We start from the raw sequence: 21,344 nt of genomic DNA on the forward strand, positions 1-21,344 counted from the left end.
GGCATCTAAATTATGTATCTGAAAAACTCTTCTGGCAAGGCATTGCAGGACCCCTACTTTCTTAAAATTCATACGAGCACGTCTTCCTGTTTTTGGGAAGGCATCAATCAAGAGCAGCAATATATGCCATATTCCTACATTAATATTTGAACTAATAACTTTTAAAAAAGGAAAGAAACAAGATCCGACTTGTGGCATAATCAAATGCAAAATAAATGAAGAATACTGGGACAGCACTGAGACTTTATAGATTGCTATGTTTTCCTTACACATCATTAGCCTGGAGCCACACGAAAGAGGAAAACAGAGAAGTGGAGAGTTTATGCTCCCTGCTGGTGTTTAAGAAGCCGAGGTCCTGGAAGGACATCTGGGAATTGCGCTGAGACGGTGGTTTTTGTAATTTAAGAATAGACATTCATTAGCAGTAAATGCCATAAATCCCATGCTAAGTAAAAACCTTGTCCAAGAAAGCCTAAAACAATAAACTCTGTGCTCAATGTAGCCTGAGCTAGACGCTCTATAGCTTCCTGAGGAATGCTACAGATCCACGAGCTAATTCCTATAGCCTCTTCTAGCTCTTTAGTGCTACTAAAACAAATACGTTACGGCTACATATAGACCATTTACTGCGAAACTTTTATTTCAGCTTCATCTACTTCCTCTGTGCCCACTCACCCTTCTCCCACTGCCTTCTCTTGTGGAAAAGAAAAGAAAAGAAAAAAAGAAAAGAAAAAGCCAATCCTCCTGGATCAGAGAAATGGAAAAGCCACAGCAAAGAGCTGGCAGATTAATTTTATTGACATTTCCATTTTCACTGCAATGTGATACCCTCCATCACATGGAAGAGATGACCCTCACTATTTACAGACTGACAGGCCACTTCATTACAATCACCCTGCCCCAAGGCAGAGCAGTTCCCTTCCATCTGCCCAAACACCAGAGCAAGACCCCGAAATTGCTGCTCTCTTTTTCTTTGGCTTCTGTTAATGATAAACAAAGGTGAGTCAAATGGGCGCAAAAATAATCAAAAGAAATGATGCCCGGCCCTATGCAGTGTCACAAACCAATTACTTTTGAGAAATGTTGGCTATTCAGAATCAACTCCCTTCTTTTCAGCTCGTCCCCATGTTCTCCACTCCTACCCGTCCCCCTCGTGTGCGTGTATTCACGCGCGCGCACACACACACACACACACACACACACCCTTTCCACTATGCCAAGGAACTGCTGCAAGGCAAATTCTCACAAACACTAATGGCTTCTGACTGCTCCTTGGCAACCCCAGCATTTTAACCTGGGTGGATGTGCTCTCCAAAATACAGACACTGGAGCTATCTCATCAGCTGTTCATGTGACACAGATGGAGAGTGGCTATTAGGAGCTAGGCAATGGGCCTTGGGGATCTGAGGTGCTGTACTGTAGCCTCAGGCAGTTTTGAAAAGCAGTACCCGGAGATGCGGGTGGGGAGGAGGCGGTTAGAAACAGCCACACTGAAAGTGCAAGTTTGAAGTCAGTCAGTCTGTTTGTCTATCTATTGTCTGGATAAAGATATCTTTGTCTCCCTATGTAAAATCTAGGCATATAGGCATGTAGATTTAAAATCTTTTCCCCTCCAGTCTCTGTCCCTTTATTGGTACAAAGACGTACACACACTGTAAATACACATATATAAACTATCCCTATTTCTCTGTAGGGGTGTGTGTGTGTGTGTATGTTTAAGAAGCTGAAATAACTAGTAGTCTTAAAGGATCATTTACACCTTTTGGAGAGATTGTGAATATCCTTGCTTTAAAAGGCAAATAATAGTGCCGGAGATGAAAGTTCGGCAAAGCTTGCAGTGCCTATTCAATGGTACAAGAGATGAGAGACAATGTTTCCTTAATCTCTCCCCTCACCCCATGAAAGGAAATTTAAGCCAAGCACCTCTAAATAACATCAGTAGATGAAAACTCATCGTAAGAGCTGTGTTCCTAGATCAATGAGTTACGGAGTGGGGAAAAATCCCACAGACAAACTAACTGCCACTGAGCAACATGTGCAAACTAAGGACTCAGTCCTACAAATCCTTAATGCTCTGTCTTCAGTGGGGCTACTCACATGAGTAAACATGACTGAAAGGGCTACTGCATTCACAATGGACATTTTACTTCTTCAATATTGATCCTGGTTTTATTTGCACTAGGGTAAATGAGGAATAACTCCGGTGAATGCAAAGGCGTAGCATCATCACTAGTGAGTTCAGAAACAGATTTCAGATCCTTTAATCCTATTTCATAACAGATTAATTGTATGTGAAATATTGTCATATGAAAAAGAATAATATTTTAATTATTTGAGGGTCCAATTTCACCGTCCTTATTACACGATTGGTCCTTCTGATTTGACCAAATACTAAGGTGCTAGACAATGCATAAGAATGGCAGAATCAAACCTCAAATATTACAAAATTGCTACAATACATACCACCTCAGTGGAGTAACTTTGGATTCACACGGCTGAAACTGAAGATATTTTGACCCACTGTCTATCTTTTTATCCCACTGCAGAAAAATGGTGGAGCCAATAGTCCACTACCTTGCACAGTGGGTAGTTATTTACCCCTTTGTAGAGAGTGTGACACCTGGGCAAAAATCCTGCCACTGCTTTGTCCGGGCGTAAATGACTATACAGGGTACAAGTCAGTGGAGAAAGAGACACAATGCCTTACTTGCTTACATTATAGATTCTAAGCACTATATTGTAAGGATACAGCCTTTTTTTCTGTAGCCATATTGGAAGGCCGGTAGCCATATTGAAAGGCTAAAACCTAAAGCCTTCATCAGCAGCCAGACTGAAAGAGCAGCAGCCATTAGCTGTAAAGCAAGGAGTCACATACCAACATTCCATATAAACTGCATTAAAATAGTGTAATCCCCAGGCTGTTAAAGAGACTCTGTCCTAATGGCACCCACTATCACAAGATAAAGAAATAGATCTCAAGATGGTTAAAGAAAATGACAGCATTACGTCTGGCAAGAAACTACTTATTACTAGTTGGAGTTGTGAAATCCTCATTCTGTGATTATGGTCCTCACTTTCCTAGTGTTTATTTGTATGATCTCTGATTTTTAATTGTTTCTGTCTGCTGCATAATTAATTTTCCTATATGTAATCAATGTAGGTGTGTGTGTGGGGGGGGGGGGTATGATTGGTTATATAATTTGGTCAATGATGTTATAATTGGTTAATAAAATTTTTGTAAAATAATTGGTTAAGGTATATCTAACCAAGACTCAAGGTTTCACTATATAAACTGGGATCCAAGAAGGAGACCAGCAGAAAAGGAAGAAAAGAAAGGAAGGAACAGAAAGAATAATAAGGAAAGACCTGGAAAAACTCCCTTCCAAGACACAGCCTAATATCAGAACTGCCAAGAATCCTCTGCTTGACCATGATGTGCAGCAACCAAAATCCAGACAAGACTGACCTTGGTTGGCCAACAGGGGAAGTTTACTTGCCTTGATCAGGATTGGTGAGCATGGCAGTGTATGCTTAGCACGTGTATTCTCCTTGCTTGGTAATTGTTAATAAATGGAGAGTAAAGATATTACCATAAAAAGTCCTGCAAACCTGCAGGAAGTTACACTATGAGGCCTAGGAATTAGGTGAGGGTGGGTATTTAAATTAACAGGGTTACACCTTGAGCCCTAAGAATTGGGTAAAGGTGCGATAACAGTATAGCATGCTCAGTAGCACCCATTGTAAGGGGGCAGAGCACACGGTATGCAAGTCAGTCAAATATTGACCTTAATAGTTTTTTGTTGTTATGGGATAAAGAGACAGACAGTGGGATAAAACCTGGCCTCAGTTTCTCCAGTGTAAATCCAGGATTGCCTCACTGAGCTAGTATGCATGAGTCCTAACAAATACTCCCCTCAAATGGAAGAGTTTGTGGAAATGGCAAGGATCCTGGAGGAAGCTACGGATGTAGCTCCCAAAGCTCACAGACCTCAGGGATCACTAGGGATTAGCAGTTCCAATTCTGCAGAGGGGCTGCCCGATCATGCTGCAGCCCATCAACCTTTCTCTGGCAATATGGCTCCATACTGTCAACATTCCCCCCATTCCCCAATTAGTCCTATGGTGTTCTTCTCTCCACAGGAAAGAAAAAGGCAGTGCTAGACTTACCATAGCTTAGATGGCTGTTCAAACGGCATCTGAATACAATTTTTGAATGTCATTGATGCACTTGGAAAATACCTAATTCGTACTCTAAGGAAAATGGTAGAACCCAATGGGATAACCACAGAAGCCTAGTACTAATACAGGTCCAAACTCCAGGAGCAGTTCTCTTGCCTCCATCATAACCACCAAGGCACCCAGAAAACCATTACTTCCAAAATATGGTGCATTTCACCAGCATCAGGTAAGGCAACTGATAACCATGAAACCCTCATTGTTGAAGGAAAGAGAGAATGGAAACACCTCAACTAGGAGTAAAAGAAAATTTGTCACTGTATTAAAAATAATACGACTACTTTAACAGATCTGAGTTTTGGAAAGAAAAATCAAATTGTATATATATCATAAAGTGCAGTACAGATGTAGTTTTTTTATGCAAACTTCTGTGGGATTATTCAGGTCCCATAGTTTAATGAAGGGGGAGTTCTGCATGAAAATCATGTTGTGGGAATTGCATGTGCACACACATTTGCACCTGCCATTATTTGTTTAAATTTATAAATGGAGCTCTGGGTGCTGTACAACCATTATCAACCAAGTATCTCAATAGATCAATAAAAACAATCCCTGACAGAAACAAATTGCTTCTCTTCCAACTACCCCAATTGCTGATCATATGGAAAAGACCTAGGAAACCTCAAGAGTCTAATATACTCTGCAGAAGCGGCAAGGAGTCCTGTGGCACCTTATAGACTAACTGCAGTGTAGGAGCATAAGCTTTCGTGGGCAAAGACCCACTTCGTCAGATGCATGTCTTTGCCCACGAAAGCTTATGCTCCTACACAGCAGTTAGTCTATAAGGTGCCACAGGACTCCTTGCTGCTTTTGCAGATTCAGACTAACACGGCTACCTCTCTGATAATATACTCTGAGGTCACACAACCTGTCCTGGAAGGAACTAACGCAGTAGACAAAACCAGATCTAGAATCAAGGCCCCCTCTGAGAGAGGACTTCACTTCCATCCCACTCTGGGTGAAACCACTGGGCGGTGGGCTTGGATGCCTCAGTTGATCATAACTCCTTTATAGAGTTTTTAAAAAATTAATAATCATCAGAAACCATGTTAATTAGTTTTGTCGCATAATACTTTGCTGAGTAAAAAACATTATTTGCCCCATTTAACTGAAAGAGAACTGAGGTATAGTGAGATGATGGACAAAACAGTACTTTTAACGCACAGCCCATGGCAATAAGGTGCCAGAATTCCCACTATGCAGCACTACAATACATCTTTATTAAGTACATTTTTATTCCCCTACTGCATCAGTCCTGCCCTGCCAGCAATATTTTGTGGGGCAAAAACATAGCTCCACCTTTTTGTGCATCTCAAGAAATAAGATCTTGAGCTTCCCAGAGTACAAGGACTACAATAATTCCTTTTGGCTCTTACACGGTGTAGGAGGAACATCCAGATACTTTCCTAACTCTTCACTTTTCCTAAATGCTCTTCAGAATGTGGACTCGCAGGCTATGTCCACGCTGCAGGCTTTTGTCGGCAGAGAGTATGTTATTGAAGCTCTCATTAGCATTTGTCATGCTGTCATTTGCATATTCTCCCCCAATGCTTTTTGCACAAGAGATGTTTGCGCAAAACAAGCAGTGTAGGCAGGTCCATTTTGAGCAAATAACGATTTTGAGCAAGATTCTTCTGCCTCAAAAAAGGAAGTATAAGGATCTTGTGTAAAAGGGGTTTTTTAATCAAAACGGCCCCATCTACATTGCTTGTTTTTGCGCAAAAAGCATTGGCAGAGACTATGCAAATGACAGCATGACAAATGCTAATGAGCGCTTCGTTAGCATACTCTCTGCCAGCAAAAGCCTGCAGTATAGACATAGCCTCAGGGTACGTCTACACAGCTCCTTTATTTCAGAATAACTGACATTATTCTGAAATAATAAAATGCGCATCTACACTACAAGCCTTTATTCTGAAATAATGTTGAGCTGGAGGACTTCTTACTCTGATTCATGGTAACCTTCATTTCATGAGGAGTCAGGGAAGTTGAGGGAAGAATGTTCTTCCTTTGACTTCCTGCTGTATAGACAGTGCCAAAAGCCGAATTAAGCTATTTCAACTTAAGCTATGCAGTTGACGTAGGTCAAGTTGCGTATCTTAATTGGACTTTAGCCCTGCTGTGTAGAGGTAGCCTCAGTGACTAAAATAAAATCACCAAAAATCACTGTGAGAAAGCAGAAATAAGACTTAGCTCTCCTAAGTCCCAGTTTGGTACCTTTATCAGAAGGCCCCCTCCCTACCTGAGTGGCATTTTAGTGTGTTTTCCTCAGTAAGGAATAAGCCCCTGTTTGCAAGCTGTAGTTACTATATCAACTACTTTCCCCCATTTGGCAATGAGGGAAAGAATTACATCTGTCAAACAACTACAGAACACCAACAAGAACAACTATACACAGAAAAAAGGGAAAATAGCTCACTCTTATGTTTACATTAGGAAATTATTTCAAAATAATAACTCCCAAAATAACTATTGCAAACTAGAGTGTCCACACTACAGGGAAGCCTCAAAATTCATTTGAGGCAGGCTCCTTTAATGTGGATTTGCTAACTATTTCAAAATAAACATTATTCGTTGTGGAAAGCAGGAGTTATTATTTCAAAATAACCAGCCCATTATTTCAAAATAACATGCTTGGTAGTGTGGACACTCCACTTGTTATTTCAAAATAAGGGGAGTTATTTCAGGGTTCTTCTTGGCAAGCTAAGAGCATTAAGGAACAGGGGTTCTGACTGAGGCCAGGCTACAGTAAGAAGGAACTGGGATTCATCGACCCATATGATCTATTATGGTTGCAAACACAGGGAGACAAACCACACACGTATAGGTCAATGGACACTGCTAAGAAAACCTTTCAGCTTTGGTGCACGGTGTACGTATGCACCCACATTTAGGAACGCATATAGACATCCTGACTTGGAAAAGAATTACATATGTTGATGGCAAAATACCCACGAATAAACTGAGCAACTCAATAATAAAAAAAAAGAATGTGCTATTTTCTGTTTCCGAATAGGTGTCTTTCTTTGTTCTTTACATATTATTCTTTTCAGTGAGGCATTTGTTATAAATATTCTATTTGTAGGGAGGGAAAGGATGTTTCAGGTATGTTTGAGGTTTTCTGTTCTCTGCATATACTATTGAAATTGGTGGTTGAGGAGATCCTGCAGAAATAACTTCTGGAACTTTAATTTTTATCATATTTTCCTCTGCATTATTGTTGTGGCTCCTTTTCTTTCTTTCTTTCTTTTTTGAAATAAGATTGAAATTAAGGGAAAAAGGAGAAGTTGGTGGTTTTTTGTTTAATGTTGGGAGGGGGGGTTGGTGGTTTTTTAAAGCTGATGTTTTCTTCTGCAGAGGATACACAAGGACTATGGCTTAAACTAAAATGCTGATCAAATATTTGTGTAGCCTTTTGTTTTGGAAGAAGGCTTAAGTGTGCTGGGATAAAAATCAATAGATTTATGCTTAGTACTTTATAATCTCACATTGTTTCACATCAGGTGGGGAATATATTCTATATGGATATGGGGAACTGTAAGGAAACCTGCTAATTACTGATCTCTCTTACCATCCCGCTGTGCTAAACTGTCTGGACATGTTAAAGTGAAATTTTTCTGTGATTTTCAAGTGACTAGTTCATGGCCCACTGCCATGGAGTGAAGGAGAGGAGATGAAATGCTTTAGTTTACATGCAACATTTACTGACTGTGTGGGTTTTCCGACATTAAAGAGGGGACAGTGACCCATGCCACCTTTTTCACACTCAAAAGAGCACTGAAAAAACAGTCTTCATAGGCTTACCTCAGGCTTCTCTGGCCCTTAACACCCTCCCCCCAGGGCATGAGCAGAAAGAGAAAAAAGAAGGGATTTTATGCTCCTTTCTCTTCAACTTTTCAGGCTGTATAAGCAGCATTTAGCAAATTCAGCCCCCAAATGGCTCCAAATGCTCTGAGCTGCAGGGGCTCATCCTTTGTTAGCCTCCCTCTATTTACACAGGATTTACGCAGGCTCTCCACTGAAGAGACCACATGTTTCTGACAGAAAGCACTTCCATTCACACCGCATCAGGCAACAGGATTGTAACCACTGCAGCTTCATGCTGACCTGAGATTAGGGATTTCAGCAACATTGAGATGGTAACAATCTGCTAACTAACAAAAATTACCCATGGAGAACTCTGCTGCTTACGCCAGTTAAAACTACCATGGCCAGATAGATGAGGCTACTTAAAAGAACAATTAAAAACTAGCAACTGTCAAGAAAATGTGTGTCCACTTACAAATAATTTACACATAAAATGTAATGTTAAATGGAAAATCAGACTGCAGCTTGGATTAAAACCACTTCACCCACTGGCTGGAGACATAAAGTGTAAAAACAGACAGATGGACACATATGTAAATGTGGCTGCATTTTTCCCTAGATCTGGCAAGTTAGTACACTAGTATAATTTAATAATTTCCCATAGTATTTTTACTTTGATTAACAGATCCAAAACAACATTCTTGCAGTACTACAGGAAGAGACTCTTTACTGTGAATCTGCTTGCTCTGAACACTGCCCCACAACCAAACTATAATTATGAGAGCTTTCTAGGCCCCACCTATTAGGAGTCAATCTTGAAACCTGATATCCTGCTGGTAATTTTGATTTTAACTTGGTTTGGTCAGTCAGTATTTCTGTGCCAAGGTTTTTCAAATTAAATATAAACATACACAAGAAAAAGGTTTGTGGTTATGAAGCTTGTGGTTTCTATTTAACAGTCCTTTCTCACAGAGCAATAGAAAACTAGATTTTTAAAAAGTTTTGTTATGTTAATGCCATGAATTGCTTTGGCTCTGCAGCAAAGGACAAAACAATTTACTTTTGTAATAGTCTGTAACACATACATGCATCTGACAAGCACATATAAAAGTATATAGTGTATTCTAAAGTTCTTCACACTACATCATAATAAAGCTCTTCAGGGCACTCTAATGATTCATTTTTAGTGATCTCTCAAATGCCCTTATCCACAGTTAACACTCAGATTTTATTAAGGAGGAAAGCAGGGACAAATGTCCACTTAAGTCCCAGCTCTCAAATTCAACTCTGCTTGCACTGCACTACCTAAAGCTAAAGCTTTTTTAATGTTCTATTCACCTCCCCTGTGTGGCATTTCGGCTAACACAGAGTTCGCAATCTTTCAGCCCCAAACACAGAAGGCTGCTATCTTCAAGTCATCCAAGGAATGTGCCAGATACTATCATTTCTCCTTCAATACAAAGAACCAGAGAGAGAGAGAGAGAGAGACCACAAGAAGATCATAATTATCAGGTTACTAGTGTCCAGAAAGCCCTTCCCAGAATGTTAAATGTTTGAACCTGCAAATGTTATCATTAAGATACATGAAGATGAGGAAAAAGCTTGCCGGAGACGCTAACAAAGGGAATACATTTGAACTTGTGGGTCTCTTTTGCCAGGGCCCAGTATTGCAATTCTCACTCTGGCAAAACTGCCAGTAAACATTCCTTATTCAAGGAAAACTGCCATTGGCTTCAGTGGCAGTTTTGCCTCCGTAAAAAGTGCAGAGCCAGACCCTTGTCTTGTTCAACCAAATGGAAATATGGGCACTGCACTATTCCTAAACAGAGACACATATTAAAGCCTGTGGTTTATTATGATTTATGATTCTCTTCCCCTCAAAAGTGAAACTATTGCTGTGGAGGGAAAGTGCTCAGTGACTTAGCTTATATACTGTTAGCATTGTTTTTTTTCCCCCTCAGCACAAATTGTGAAATTTGTTCATAGTTTTTGACACCTATTCTGGAAGAAAACATTATTAAATTATCATCTAAGTATTCTGCCTCCATTAAAGTAATTATTTTCAAGTAACTGAAAGTAAATATCTGTTATGCTGTTTAAATTTTAATATTGCTAAATATGGTCACACAAAATGTCCTTCTGCTGCTGTCTAAATGGAATTATCTTTAAATTGCTCCTTTTTTCTAGCCATAGAGTAATACTTTTAGCATTCTCATAGTAGTGCAGCTAAGAATACTAGTTACAGCCTCTGACTCAACACGTCATTAAACAATCCAAAAGGCAAAATCCAGACCTGTTTGCAAAAAATATTTAGTAGTTTTTCAAAAGTTAATTTTATTTACTCCTGCTCCTCCCCATACAAGTTCATATTGTTAATATTCAGTGATAATTACACTATTAATCCTTTTTGTTTTAGTATAAATAAAATTACTTCAGTCAGATGTACATAGTTAACACCCAAGTGGGTATAAATTAAAAAGCTTTATTTGTTTTTAAGTAACTATCAGCTTTTTATTTCTGATTTCTTAGTATCTGTGTCATCAGTAATATCAAAGAATGTGGGGAGAATAAGTGCAATTAAAATTCTACCTGTAGCTAAAGCTACCTCGTTATGGTTAATGACACCTCATTAATAATTAATCTTTAGCAATTTGCAACTGTTATTCATAGACAAACGCATGCTTTAGGTATTTTTTAATAACTAATTTCTAATTTCTAATACTCAAAATTGTTTTTCTTCATCAAGCCGTAAGTAGTTTTTTAACATCATTTTTCCTACAGTTTTTGTAAAACTGAAACAATGGAACATTTTAATGAAGTTTCCAATAGACAACACTGATAAACATGCTGTTGGATACAAATGCTATGTTTTTGAATAGTCAACCCTCTTATATCAGTTCCCACTAATACTGCTGTAGTTAGTGGTCTATCAATGCTCCCATTAGAAACCCCTATTTGTAGGGGTTTATTACTCAGCTATAAAAATTTGCACTAGCTGAAATGTCACATAAAAGAGCTCAGCTTCAGAGCAATTTTAAAGCAGATTTTAAAACCCTGTTAGGAGTGGAAATGTAATATAGAAATTTACCCCTTTAAGATGCTTTCCCCTCCCCATTCCTTTAACTCCAAATACTTCAGCTATTAAAAGGACATTTGTCAGACCACGAGTCCATAAAATCCTCTTTTGGGATTTATAAGAAAAAATGAGAATGGGTGAATATTAAACATTTAAAAAGTGGCAACCGTGCATTAATAGGAACAAGTTATAAAAGCTTTTGCCATGCACTCTCTAAGGTTAAATGGTACACAAATGTGTATGTAATTCATAATACAAATAAGATAACTAGTCTTCATACATATTCACAGCAGATACCCTAACAGCACCAAAGAAGATGCTTCCTGATAATGTATATTAAGAAGAATACAAAACAACTCCAAACTTTGTATGATCTTACATACCATAAGAGCTCCAGCACTTATGCACAATGGGGTGGATTAACCCTCTGGGTGCTGCAGACATATATATACACCTCCTCCTAAAGTGTTCATTTGGTTGGCAGTCTGGAAAATGCCAGAATGCGAAGGGTTAAGTTGGAACACTGACACTCTGCTCTTGTAGGTTTATGTTAAACCCTTTATATTTTAAACATAGTTTTTGTGGTCTAAGTAATATATTATTTAGCTCTTAATAAGACGGGGCCTGATCCAAAGAGGTCCATTGATTTCAGTGCACTTTGGATCAGGCCCACAATTACTCTGAGTTAGGAGGCCCAAAATGTTTCCAAAAGACTGATTGATAAAGTATGAAATACATATCTCAATCGCATACATGTATCAGATATTTTTAAAATGGCTATCAGAGTAACCTAAAATGCAAGTTAAATACACCAAAGACTTTTAGGAACAAGTATTCAAAAATGGAAGCATGTAGGGTCTGTTCATTATTAACGACTTTGGGAACTAGCTTCAGTCATGAGGAGAGACATGGCTAAGAATTCCTTAATTCATATAAGCTACAGAGTTTAAAGAAGCACGTAGGCAGATACAAGGACACTGATCAACAAGCTGCAGATATTTCACATTGATAACCACTTTGCCAGTCAGACTCAGAACCAGGTCATCTTCCTGGTGCTCAGTAAATTCAATGAATTATTTCAGCCAGGTATGGCAGAGACAAGAGGGAGAGAGCAGATCTCTGACCCACTCCGCTAGCACTTAGCTGTGGACTTCTTTGAGTTGTCAGCCGAAACCAGAACAGAGGAATGACACACAGTTCAGTAGAAACACTGGGAATTGATGGATTTTTGACAAAATCTTTCTGGGAATTGGGTTTGGAAAATGAAAGTCAGGGCAAAAGAATGGGAAAATAGAGAGGATGTAGGGCACTAGTTTGTTTTAAGTATTTAAAAACTCATAGCTCAAAACAAGGAAGGACAAAGCCACTTGGGACCTGGTGCTCTGCTGTGCCATACATAAGCCTGCAATGTGATTTTGAGTCACAGAAGAAGTGGTATTCAGTGCCAGGGTTGTTGGATAGTGGTAGAAATGTAGCCGTGTTAGTCTGGTGCAGCTGAAACAAAAAACAGGACTGTGTAGCACTTTAAAGACTATGTGGCCCCTCTCTTTGATTAAAATTTAAGGTTCAAAGCCTATTTCGTCTAGTCCCCTTTGTATCAAACAGTATTAGTTACAAAGTGGGGCCTCAAGTGTGCAAAACTAGGTAACTTATAGAGATTTCTCTTTCCTCAGTTTCAAGAGGCTAAAAGTGTGTGTCTTACCCAGGCAAGCTTTTCCTAGGTTCATCTAGCCTATTAGAAAATGGACATCTGTGCCATATGATCAGATCTAAACCCTACCAACCAAGAAGCAGTTTATGTTAAATAGGCTGATGCAGCAAATTTGCAGATCTTGATCACACTAGGCAAGGGAGTCATTCTTCTCAGTGATAAAGTCAGTGAATGCACTCTTGAGGAGATAAAAAATTAAGTACCAGCTGACTTTGCACCATTTGAGTGAGGTATTCACTGCTGACCAAGTACAACAGAATTGTCATGTTCTGACACCAGGTAGGAATCACTACAGAAGTCAGGGCGACTGATGCCTGCGGAGTGCGGGGTGAGGGGGTGGGGGTGGGAGAGAATGGGATAGAGCCATCTAGAGGGGCAGGGAAGGAACATACAAGGGCACCCCTTTTAGCAATTAAACTTTTGGCGGGGGCACGGTGGGGTTGGTACACCTCATGAGTGCTACTACGAGTAGGAGTATTTGACTCTGATTTGTTTACTGCAAGATTATTTAGAAAAGCAGCTTCTCCACTGGTTAATTGTGTGCAATTTGCAGCTTGACAATGCATCATATACACTTATAACTGACATTTGCAAGATACTTTATACAACACCAGTGCCCCCCCTTATAAATTCCTCATAGTTCTTATTGTCATCATTTCCCATTAAGATCTGATAGTCAATAGAAGCAACAGAACCCTTTACACGCAGACATAAAGAGAAAACATTTCAACTTGATTTTACTATCTCAGCTTTTTAAACATTTGTGTCATTTATACACCAGATAGTAATCACAAAGGATCTGCAGTATTGTCTAGTATAAGACAACTGGGTTCTATTTCCTTCTTTGTCACTGAATCACTTAGGGTGTATCTACACAGCAGGGCTCAACTCGAAATAAGCTACTCAAATTGAGCTATGTCAATTGCGTAGCTTATTTTGAAATTGAAATTGGGAACATCTACACAGCATTTATTTTGAAATAGAGCACTCTTCCTCTGACTTCCCTTACTCCTCGTCCAACAAGGTTACAGGAGTAGGAATAAGAAGTCCTCCAGCTTGACAGCATTTCAACATTATTTCAAAATAACTGCCTGCTGTGTAGACACGGACGAAGTTCTTTTGAAATAATGCTAGTTATTTTGAAATAATATTTCTATGTAGACGTACCCTCAGTGATTAAAATGGAGAGATTTCCAAAGTGCCCAAGTGAATTAGGAGCAGAAGTTCCCCTGAAAAATCTTCTGAGAGGATCGCGGGCAGCAATTAGTAATACTGTTATTATTATTTATTATGTCAAGTATGCCAACTCATGTATTTCTTGTCATCTGCATTTGGTCCATCTTATCTCTGGGCTTATCTTGCTTGTTCCATATTTATTGAATGTGTATACTGTACAAATATTTTCTCGTGTTTGTCTCAAATTGCACATTTAAGGAAAATTTAAAGAATGATTTTCTTTTCTCTTTGCCCTTAGATAAGCATTAAGAAATAATATAGAAATAGGCTGTGTCTACATTGGCACCCCTTTCCGGAAAAGGGTTGCTAATGAGACCAGTCGGAATTGCAAATGCCGCGGGGGATTTAAATATCCCCTGCGGCATTTGCATGAACATGGCTACCGCTTTTTTCCGGCTTGGGGTTTTACCAGAGAAAAGCGCCAGTCTAGACGGGATCTTGCAGAAAATAAGCCCTTTTCCGAAAGATCCCTTATTCTCCGGCAAAACCCCGAGCCGGAAAAAAGCGGCAGCCATGTTCATGCAAATGCCGCAGGGAATATTTAAATCCCCCGCGGTATTTGCAATTCCGAAGTGTCTCATTAGCATCCCTTTTCCGGAAAAGGGTGCCAGTGTAGACACAGCCAATAGAGTATAAATAAGCATTGGTAATGGAGATATGTAGACCCAAGCCTGCCTAATTCTGTCTCCACTCAAGTAAATGGTAACCTTTGCAGTCACTTGAATAAGACCAGGAACATGCCCAAAGATTGCAAATTCATATCTTCTATATAAAAGATAGCAGACACATTTTTCACCCATTTTTTTAGATCAAATCTTGAAGTCCTTACACCATTTTGACTCAGCCTTTATTCAGGCTCAAATCCCATTGACATCAGTGGGCATTTGGCCTTAATAAAGACTGTGTAAAAACTGTTTAAAAACCCGGTCCCATTGAAGTCAATGGCAGAACTTTCCATGGATGTCATTCTTTACTGCAATGTACCTTGCGCTGTCATATGCTTTTCTGCAAAGAGTGTGTACAATGCTTCCCGTAGAATTTAGATTGGTAGCATTTCATCCCCACTTTAGAGATGTGTCATTGATTATGCAAGGTGGAAAGCAATTCAGGATCAAGCCCATTAACGTTTCTTGCAGCAGGAGAAGGCCTTTAACATTTACCAATAATCATTTTTCAATTCTGCATGACAAAACCACTAATATGACTATGACCCCTCTCTGTATTGTATTATATGTAGCATGGTTGGACACACAACTTCTCCATATCTGTGTGTGAACGAGGGAAATAATTTATCTCTGCATGGCTTAATGAGGCCTTAGATGTCAAACACCTCTTTTTTTTTTGTAAAATCGGTGTAAATCAGTTTATTTAGTTTCTCACAGAAATTGATTCATCTAAATGACAAAAATTATAAAGAACCAAAATCAAGGAGGTGGGGAAGCCATCCCTTTCTCTTCTAACAGTGCTACTTTCTGATACCCATGGTTGCATTTCTCTTATGTGATAAGGTTTGGTAAATAATGAAGGCCTGGGACTACCCTTAATGGTTCACAGGTTGTAACTCCACAGCAGCACCACCCCAACTATTACTGTAGAATTAGCTGACAATCCTACTAGTTTTAAAACAAAACAAAAAAATCCTAACTAGTCCCAGAGGATAGTCAGGTGATGTGGAAGTCTTAAAAATACCGCTGTCTCCCACAGCTAGCCTTTCTATACTCTTATCCAGCACATTGGGACTTCTAAATTACATACCATAATTGACATCAAATATCTGTCCCATCAGTGAATATCTTTATTAGCATCAAAATCACTCACAACTAGTGTTCTTCAATGTTATTAAACAGAACTTGTTCTAGGTGTTGCCTTACTAATTAGTCAGGATGAGCCCGAGGAAGAAAATCTGGGTCATGTTAAATTAATTGGAATGAGCATGAAAATTAGCAGAGCAAACTGCATCAATTTTCTATAGAGAGCCTTTCTTCATGTTGAGAATAAAAATGGATATTATGAGGCATTAACCAAACTGCCTTCTGTGACTGCCAAGAGGTGTGTTACAGTAGCCCAAAAATATCATGCTCACAGATTTTTAGAAGTTAATGAGACATTTCCAGGAATGGTAAATACATGGTGTTAAAATGGGTGTGCCTCTTATGGGAAAATGCCAAGTCATTTCATGTTTATTCAGGCATAACAAGCTCTTCAAAATGAGCATAATTTAAGAGGTGAATAGTGCAAAGAGGGCTAACATTCAACTAATTTTCCTTAAGAAAGAAAAGATTAAATTGAACAAAAAATGAATTAAGAGGTTTACAAATCAACAAGTCAACCATCAGACTGCAGCCTCTGCTCAGTATATTCTCATCAGCCCCTGCCATGAAGTTTTCGAAAAATGTCCCGAAGGCAGGGAACAAAGCGAGCAGAACTGATTACAGCCACACTCACCGCCTTGCTGTCTAAACTCTGTTTGGCTTCCTAATGAGCTCACTAAAAACCTAATTCATCTCCCATAACCCTTCTCAGCCCTCCTTGAAATTCACCATTATGGAAATTACAGATGAAACATTTACAGGCTGTGTTCAAATTACTGCTTCTTCAACAGGCAGGTCCCTGACCCTCACAATGAACACAATAGAGGTATGTCCAGCATGAAACCACTCAGGCCGCAGCCTATAGAATAAAGAGGCTCAGGAAGGTTAAGACTTTTTCTCATGGTGACAATGATTTCCGCATTAATGCTTTCAGTTCCATGAATATGGGAATTTTGTGGGCTTGACAGTATATCAAATACAAATTGTAATTCAGAAAGGGAGAAATGAGTTGTACTGATGACAAATAGCTGAAATAGGCTAATGTGAATTCCCAGCTTGTTCATGAGGAAACTCCCTCTGTTCCTCATTACATGAAGTCAAAATGATCCTCACGGCACCTAGCCTGTAACTGGAAGATTACTGAATTGATGGATCCTTAGTTTAAAATGCAGCTGTTTTATTCTGCTTTAGTAATTAATTCTTTTTCCAATACCATATTGATTAAGCGTAGACCCTGATAAAGTTCAAACTGAGAAGAATCTCTAGTGGCTTCCTTAGTTGCTCAAGAGAGTCAATGAAAACTTCCTACAATTCCACCTGCCTCCTCAGAGTGCTGATCCAATGAACAGAACAGTTTTTTCTCATAAATTAGTCAGGCCATGTGGAGCTGTATTAGCTGATGGTTGCTTTTGTCTCTCTACTTGCTGACTTGCTTTTCACTTTTGCTGTCCTTTGTGCTGTCACACACAAAGTCGGAGTGCAGCTGCCATTCTGAACCCAAACCAAGGTAAAGAACAATTCGTACAAACTACATTTTTTTTTCATTTTATACAGCTGCAACTCCCTGAGCAGTGCAGCACTCAATAAGGCCTCCTGGGACCCAACTAGCTGAGAAATCAGTGCTGAAGCATGCAGATGTACTGTGGGGCTAAGAAAAAAAAAGTAACCTGTTTTCTTGCTCCACCTTTTGGGATAGAATATTTGCTGTTCAGTTTTCAGCAGTAATAAATGTCCACAATATCATTTAAGTAAAAGGTGACAGAAGTTCTTGAGAATAGAACAACCATATCACCTACTACAACAGAAGGTAAAAAGTGCCTGTTGACCAACAGAAAGTCTGGAACTGTCTTTATGACTGACTGTTAGAAACACAACAGCATTTAAAAGAAGAGGCATTGCCAACATGTTGCTGCTTTTCAAAGGTCACATTCACACGGGGATCCATGCTTGGGAAATAAAACAAGCATGATAACAGAAAGTTTCTCAGATTATAGCTTGTACAATGGATTTTCTTTTCTGTGAAGATCAGGGCTACTGAGAAAGGCTTTTAGAGCAATGCAGTGCACTGTCCTAAAAAACCAAAACAATTACCAAAACCCACTGTGCTTGAATGCTGCAATTTATAACCTTCCATGCAAACAGATTCAAGTTGTGTGTTGTAGCCCCATATGCTGTTTGCAGAAGAACAAGTGATCGACAGAAATAAATCAGCTTTGCAGAATAACAAGCATTTATCATACTACTAACTCTTGTTTAAGCTACTAATCACATGATGAGAATATATAAAGGTTAAGGTCCTGATTCTGATTGGATATTAGTTTTATAACAGATTGACAATACTAACTTAACCTCCTAATTTATGCTGGTGAAGTCAGAATCAGGCCTATAACATTTTAGAAGAACCTACTAGATTTTGGCACACCCGTTTTGTGCTAAAACTAGGATAGAATTGGGTTCTCTGTGAGCATTCTCAGAGTACATTAGGCCAGGACTGATAATCTGATAGTTGCATTCCCCCACCTTCAGAGCATTCTTTCTTAGGTCAAAAGGTCATACTTCACAGATGTCTCCAGCAGACACTCAGTTGTCAAAAGGTTGCACCATGTGATGCGTGCAGTCACTGTTAACAATGCACTGTTCTCATTGAGATACATAAACATTTTGCAGGTCTAAATAATTTCCTCGTTATAAAACAACTTGTGTTTCTCCTCAGTTTTATTCAGTTATCAAAACAATGTATAAAACACTGTGGGCAAGCAATCCGAAAATATTCCCTAAATTAACCACTTACAAATTATGTTTTCTTCTTCTTTTGGGGGAAGGGGTCATTTTATTCAGGACTTAGTAATGCTGCTTTTTATTTCATATAAAAGGAAATAAAATGCACCATGTTCCAAAGTATGTAACATCTAGTTTGTAGACAAAGGCACACAACTGGTGAAAATGTAAAATTGCAAGCAATTTGTAAGAAAAATTACAACACCCAGAAAAAAAGTATAAAAATTACATGTGCATTTTTAATATATCCAATTACAGTTCCTTCACATTCAAAGTTGACAAATATTATGCACATTGTGTGATGAGGTGCAAAAAAGCAGAATTATACATGTTCATTTGCTTACCACAAATTCAGGTTGGTCTTGAGTATAAAGTTTATTTTCCAATAGTATTTTATAACAATAGGTTCTAGTTACTGCAGCAGCTCAGCTTTTTAATTTTCTCCTGCCTCTAGATGAATAATATAACACAGATTTCTTCATTGTTGAAGACAGTTACTTTAAAGCAGCTTGAAGCTATCACATGCAATACAAGTCATTTCTTTTTAAAAGGGATTCAAACACAAGTATCAGTATTGTTATCTATTTATAAATTATATATTTAAAAGTAAAGTAAGACAGACATAGCTGGAATGTTACACAAGGGGAAACATGATAAGAGATATTCCAAATTACTCAACCTAATCCTTACCAAAAGATCCTTAAAGACACTGGGAATCTATAGAAGAATTAAGCATTATAGGCCATAAAAAGCTCAATTAAATACCCTCACAAACCAAGCTGAGATTCTTTCTGATCTGCAATACTCAATCTTTCCAAACACAAAATATTTTTCTTTCTTAGGGCTCTTCTTTTACTTTTCATTCTTTTAATCACTGTACCTACCAAAAGTACATGTTTACTGAAATCTTCGTCAATGCTTTCATGTCTTGTATTTCATACACTTAGCCATCTTGGATTAATAGGAGCCAATGAAGATACACATTCTTAAAATGGTTGCAGTGTCATTGGTCTAATCTGTGAACTTTAAAGACCTACATTTTATGAGCTTTCCTCAGGGTAGATATTTCAATGTTCTAAAAACAGGGTTATGGACTGTTAAATTAAGCACATGTTCTGAATTGACATTTTAGTTCCAGCAGGTTATTTGGTGCCAAGATTGCCAATTTAGTATCTGCAATCCTGGAACATATGTTTACATGCCTTCTTAGCTTTGCGGGGAGGCAGAAGGATTTAAAAACAAAGTGCTGCTGAATAATAATAATAATTGATAAATAATCCTCAAATATAAAAATCTGAAAAAATATAGGAAGCTTGCACCTAAGTTATATAAACTTAAGAGTACTGCAGCTGGAAATGGTGCATAGACATTCCTGTTTATGACCATGTCAGCAACTTGTATAGTTGTATCTCCATCCCTGTTTTCTAATTCAAGAGCGTTAGGTCTGGCTTTAGCTGCAGCAACTATGAATCATTCAGTCATATGAAGGGTCGCTAAAAAGCCTTTCATTGTGAAAGTAATGCTAACTGTAGAAGGTAATAGTAATGCTGAAGCAAAATGATCTTTAAATAATGAAACATAATGGATGACTTTTACTAAGTCTGTTCTATTGAAGACCATTTTCCAGGTTTTACACTCATAGGGACATTCAAAAATCATATGGGCTGATCTCTCAGTCCTTCCAAAGAAAGTTAAAAAAAAAAGATGCTTTACAATGAAACAAACAAGGTACAACAATAAGAAATGTAAACACATACATTCATAGAGTCGTCACTTTACCAGTGTAGCACACTTGTGGGTTATTTGCGATTTGCATCACAATTTTCACAAAATCCAAATATGTACACACTTCTTGTAGGTGTTATCTTAGCCCTAGTCGGTTAAGCAGTGAAGCTAATCCCTACAGCAACATTTGAAGGTTTAAAAGCTCCAGTTTTTTGTTTTTAAATGCCTATGAAAACATTGCCTATGCTCAGAGGCCTTTTAAAACAAAACCAAAGCTTTTAAAGCTTCAAAACTGGCCATGGGAATTTGCTCCCGAGGAGGGAATCCTAATTGAAGGCCAACTTTCAGTGGATTCCCCTGAACGCTACAAAATATTAACATGTTTTCTGGGTTTCCACTATTTCATTTAATAGAGATGGGCTGAGCTGACTGATTCAGACAGTGAACTGACTGAAATCTTTGTCCAAGCCCTAAACTTAACTAAGCCCAATTTTTTTTAAGGCAAATCAGTCCCAACCAAGTCTATGCTTCTGCCCCAAATCTGCAACCTACAAACCTCCTGGATACCTAACCTACAAACCTCATGCAACTAACAGAAAGGGCTCAGAAAGGAAGCAGCTGCAAAAGAAGTAGGCCGTGTCCAGACTCAGGGTTTTTTTCGGGAAAAGTAGCCTTTTCCCGAAAAAACTTCCCCTGCGTCCAGACTCAAGCCGCGTTCTTTCAAAATTATTTCGAAAGAACGTGGCTTTTCTTTCGATGGCGGTAAACCTCGTTTCACGAGGAAGAACGCCTTCCTTCGAAAGTTCCTCTTTCGAAGGAAGGCGTTCTTCAATGTAAAGAGGCCGTCTTCGAAAGAGAGCATCCAGACTCGCTGGGTGCTCTCTTTCGAAAAAGCGGATTTTTCTTTCGAAAGATCCGCCTGCAGTCTAGACGTGATCTTTCGAAAGATGCTCTTTCGAAAGAT

General features: G+C 38.7%; 1 protein-coding gene across 18 annotated transcripts in view; it reads right to left on the reverse strand.

The window, feature by feature from the left end:
- Nucleotides 1–21,344, reverse strand: part of MEIS2 (Meis homeobox 2) — a 203,460-nt gene that overhangs the window by 148,464 nt on the left and 33,652 nt on the right. For 11 of the 18 annotated variants that reach the window (XM_025189474.2, XM_025189472.2, XM_075927027.1 and 8 more), the window contains exon 8: nt 11,503–11,604. The exons of the other annotated variants lie outside the window; for them this stretch is intronic. In XM_025189474.2, the coding sequence (XP_025045259.1) occupies nt 11,503–11,604 (102 nt within the window). The remainder of the gene's footprint in view (nt 1–11,502; nt 11,605–21,344) is intronic. 18 annotated transcript variants of the gene reach the window in all.

The sequence above is a fragment of the Pelodiscus sinensis genome, chromosome 4 (assembly GCF_049634645.1).
Source record: "Pelodiscus sinensis isolate JC-2024 chromosome 4, ASM4963464v1, whole genome shotgun sequence".
NCBI lineage: Eukaryota > Metazoa > Chordata > Testudines > Trionychidae > Pelodiscus > Pelodiscus sinensis.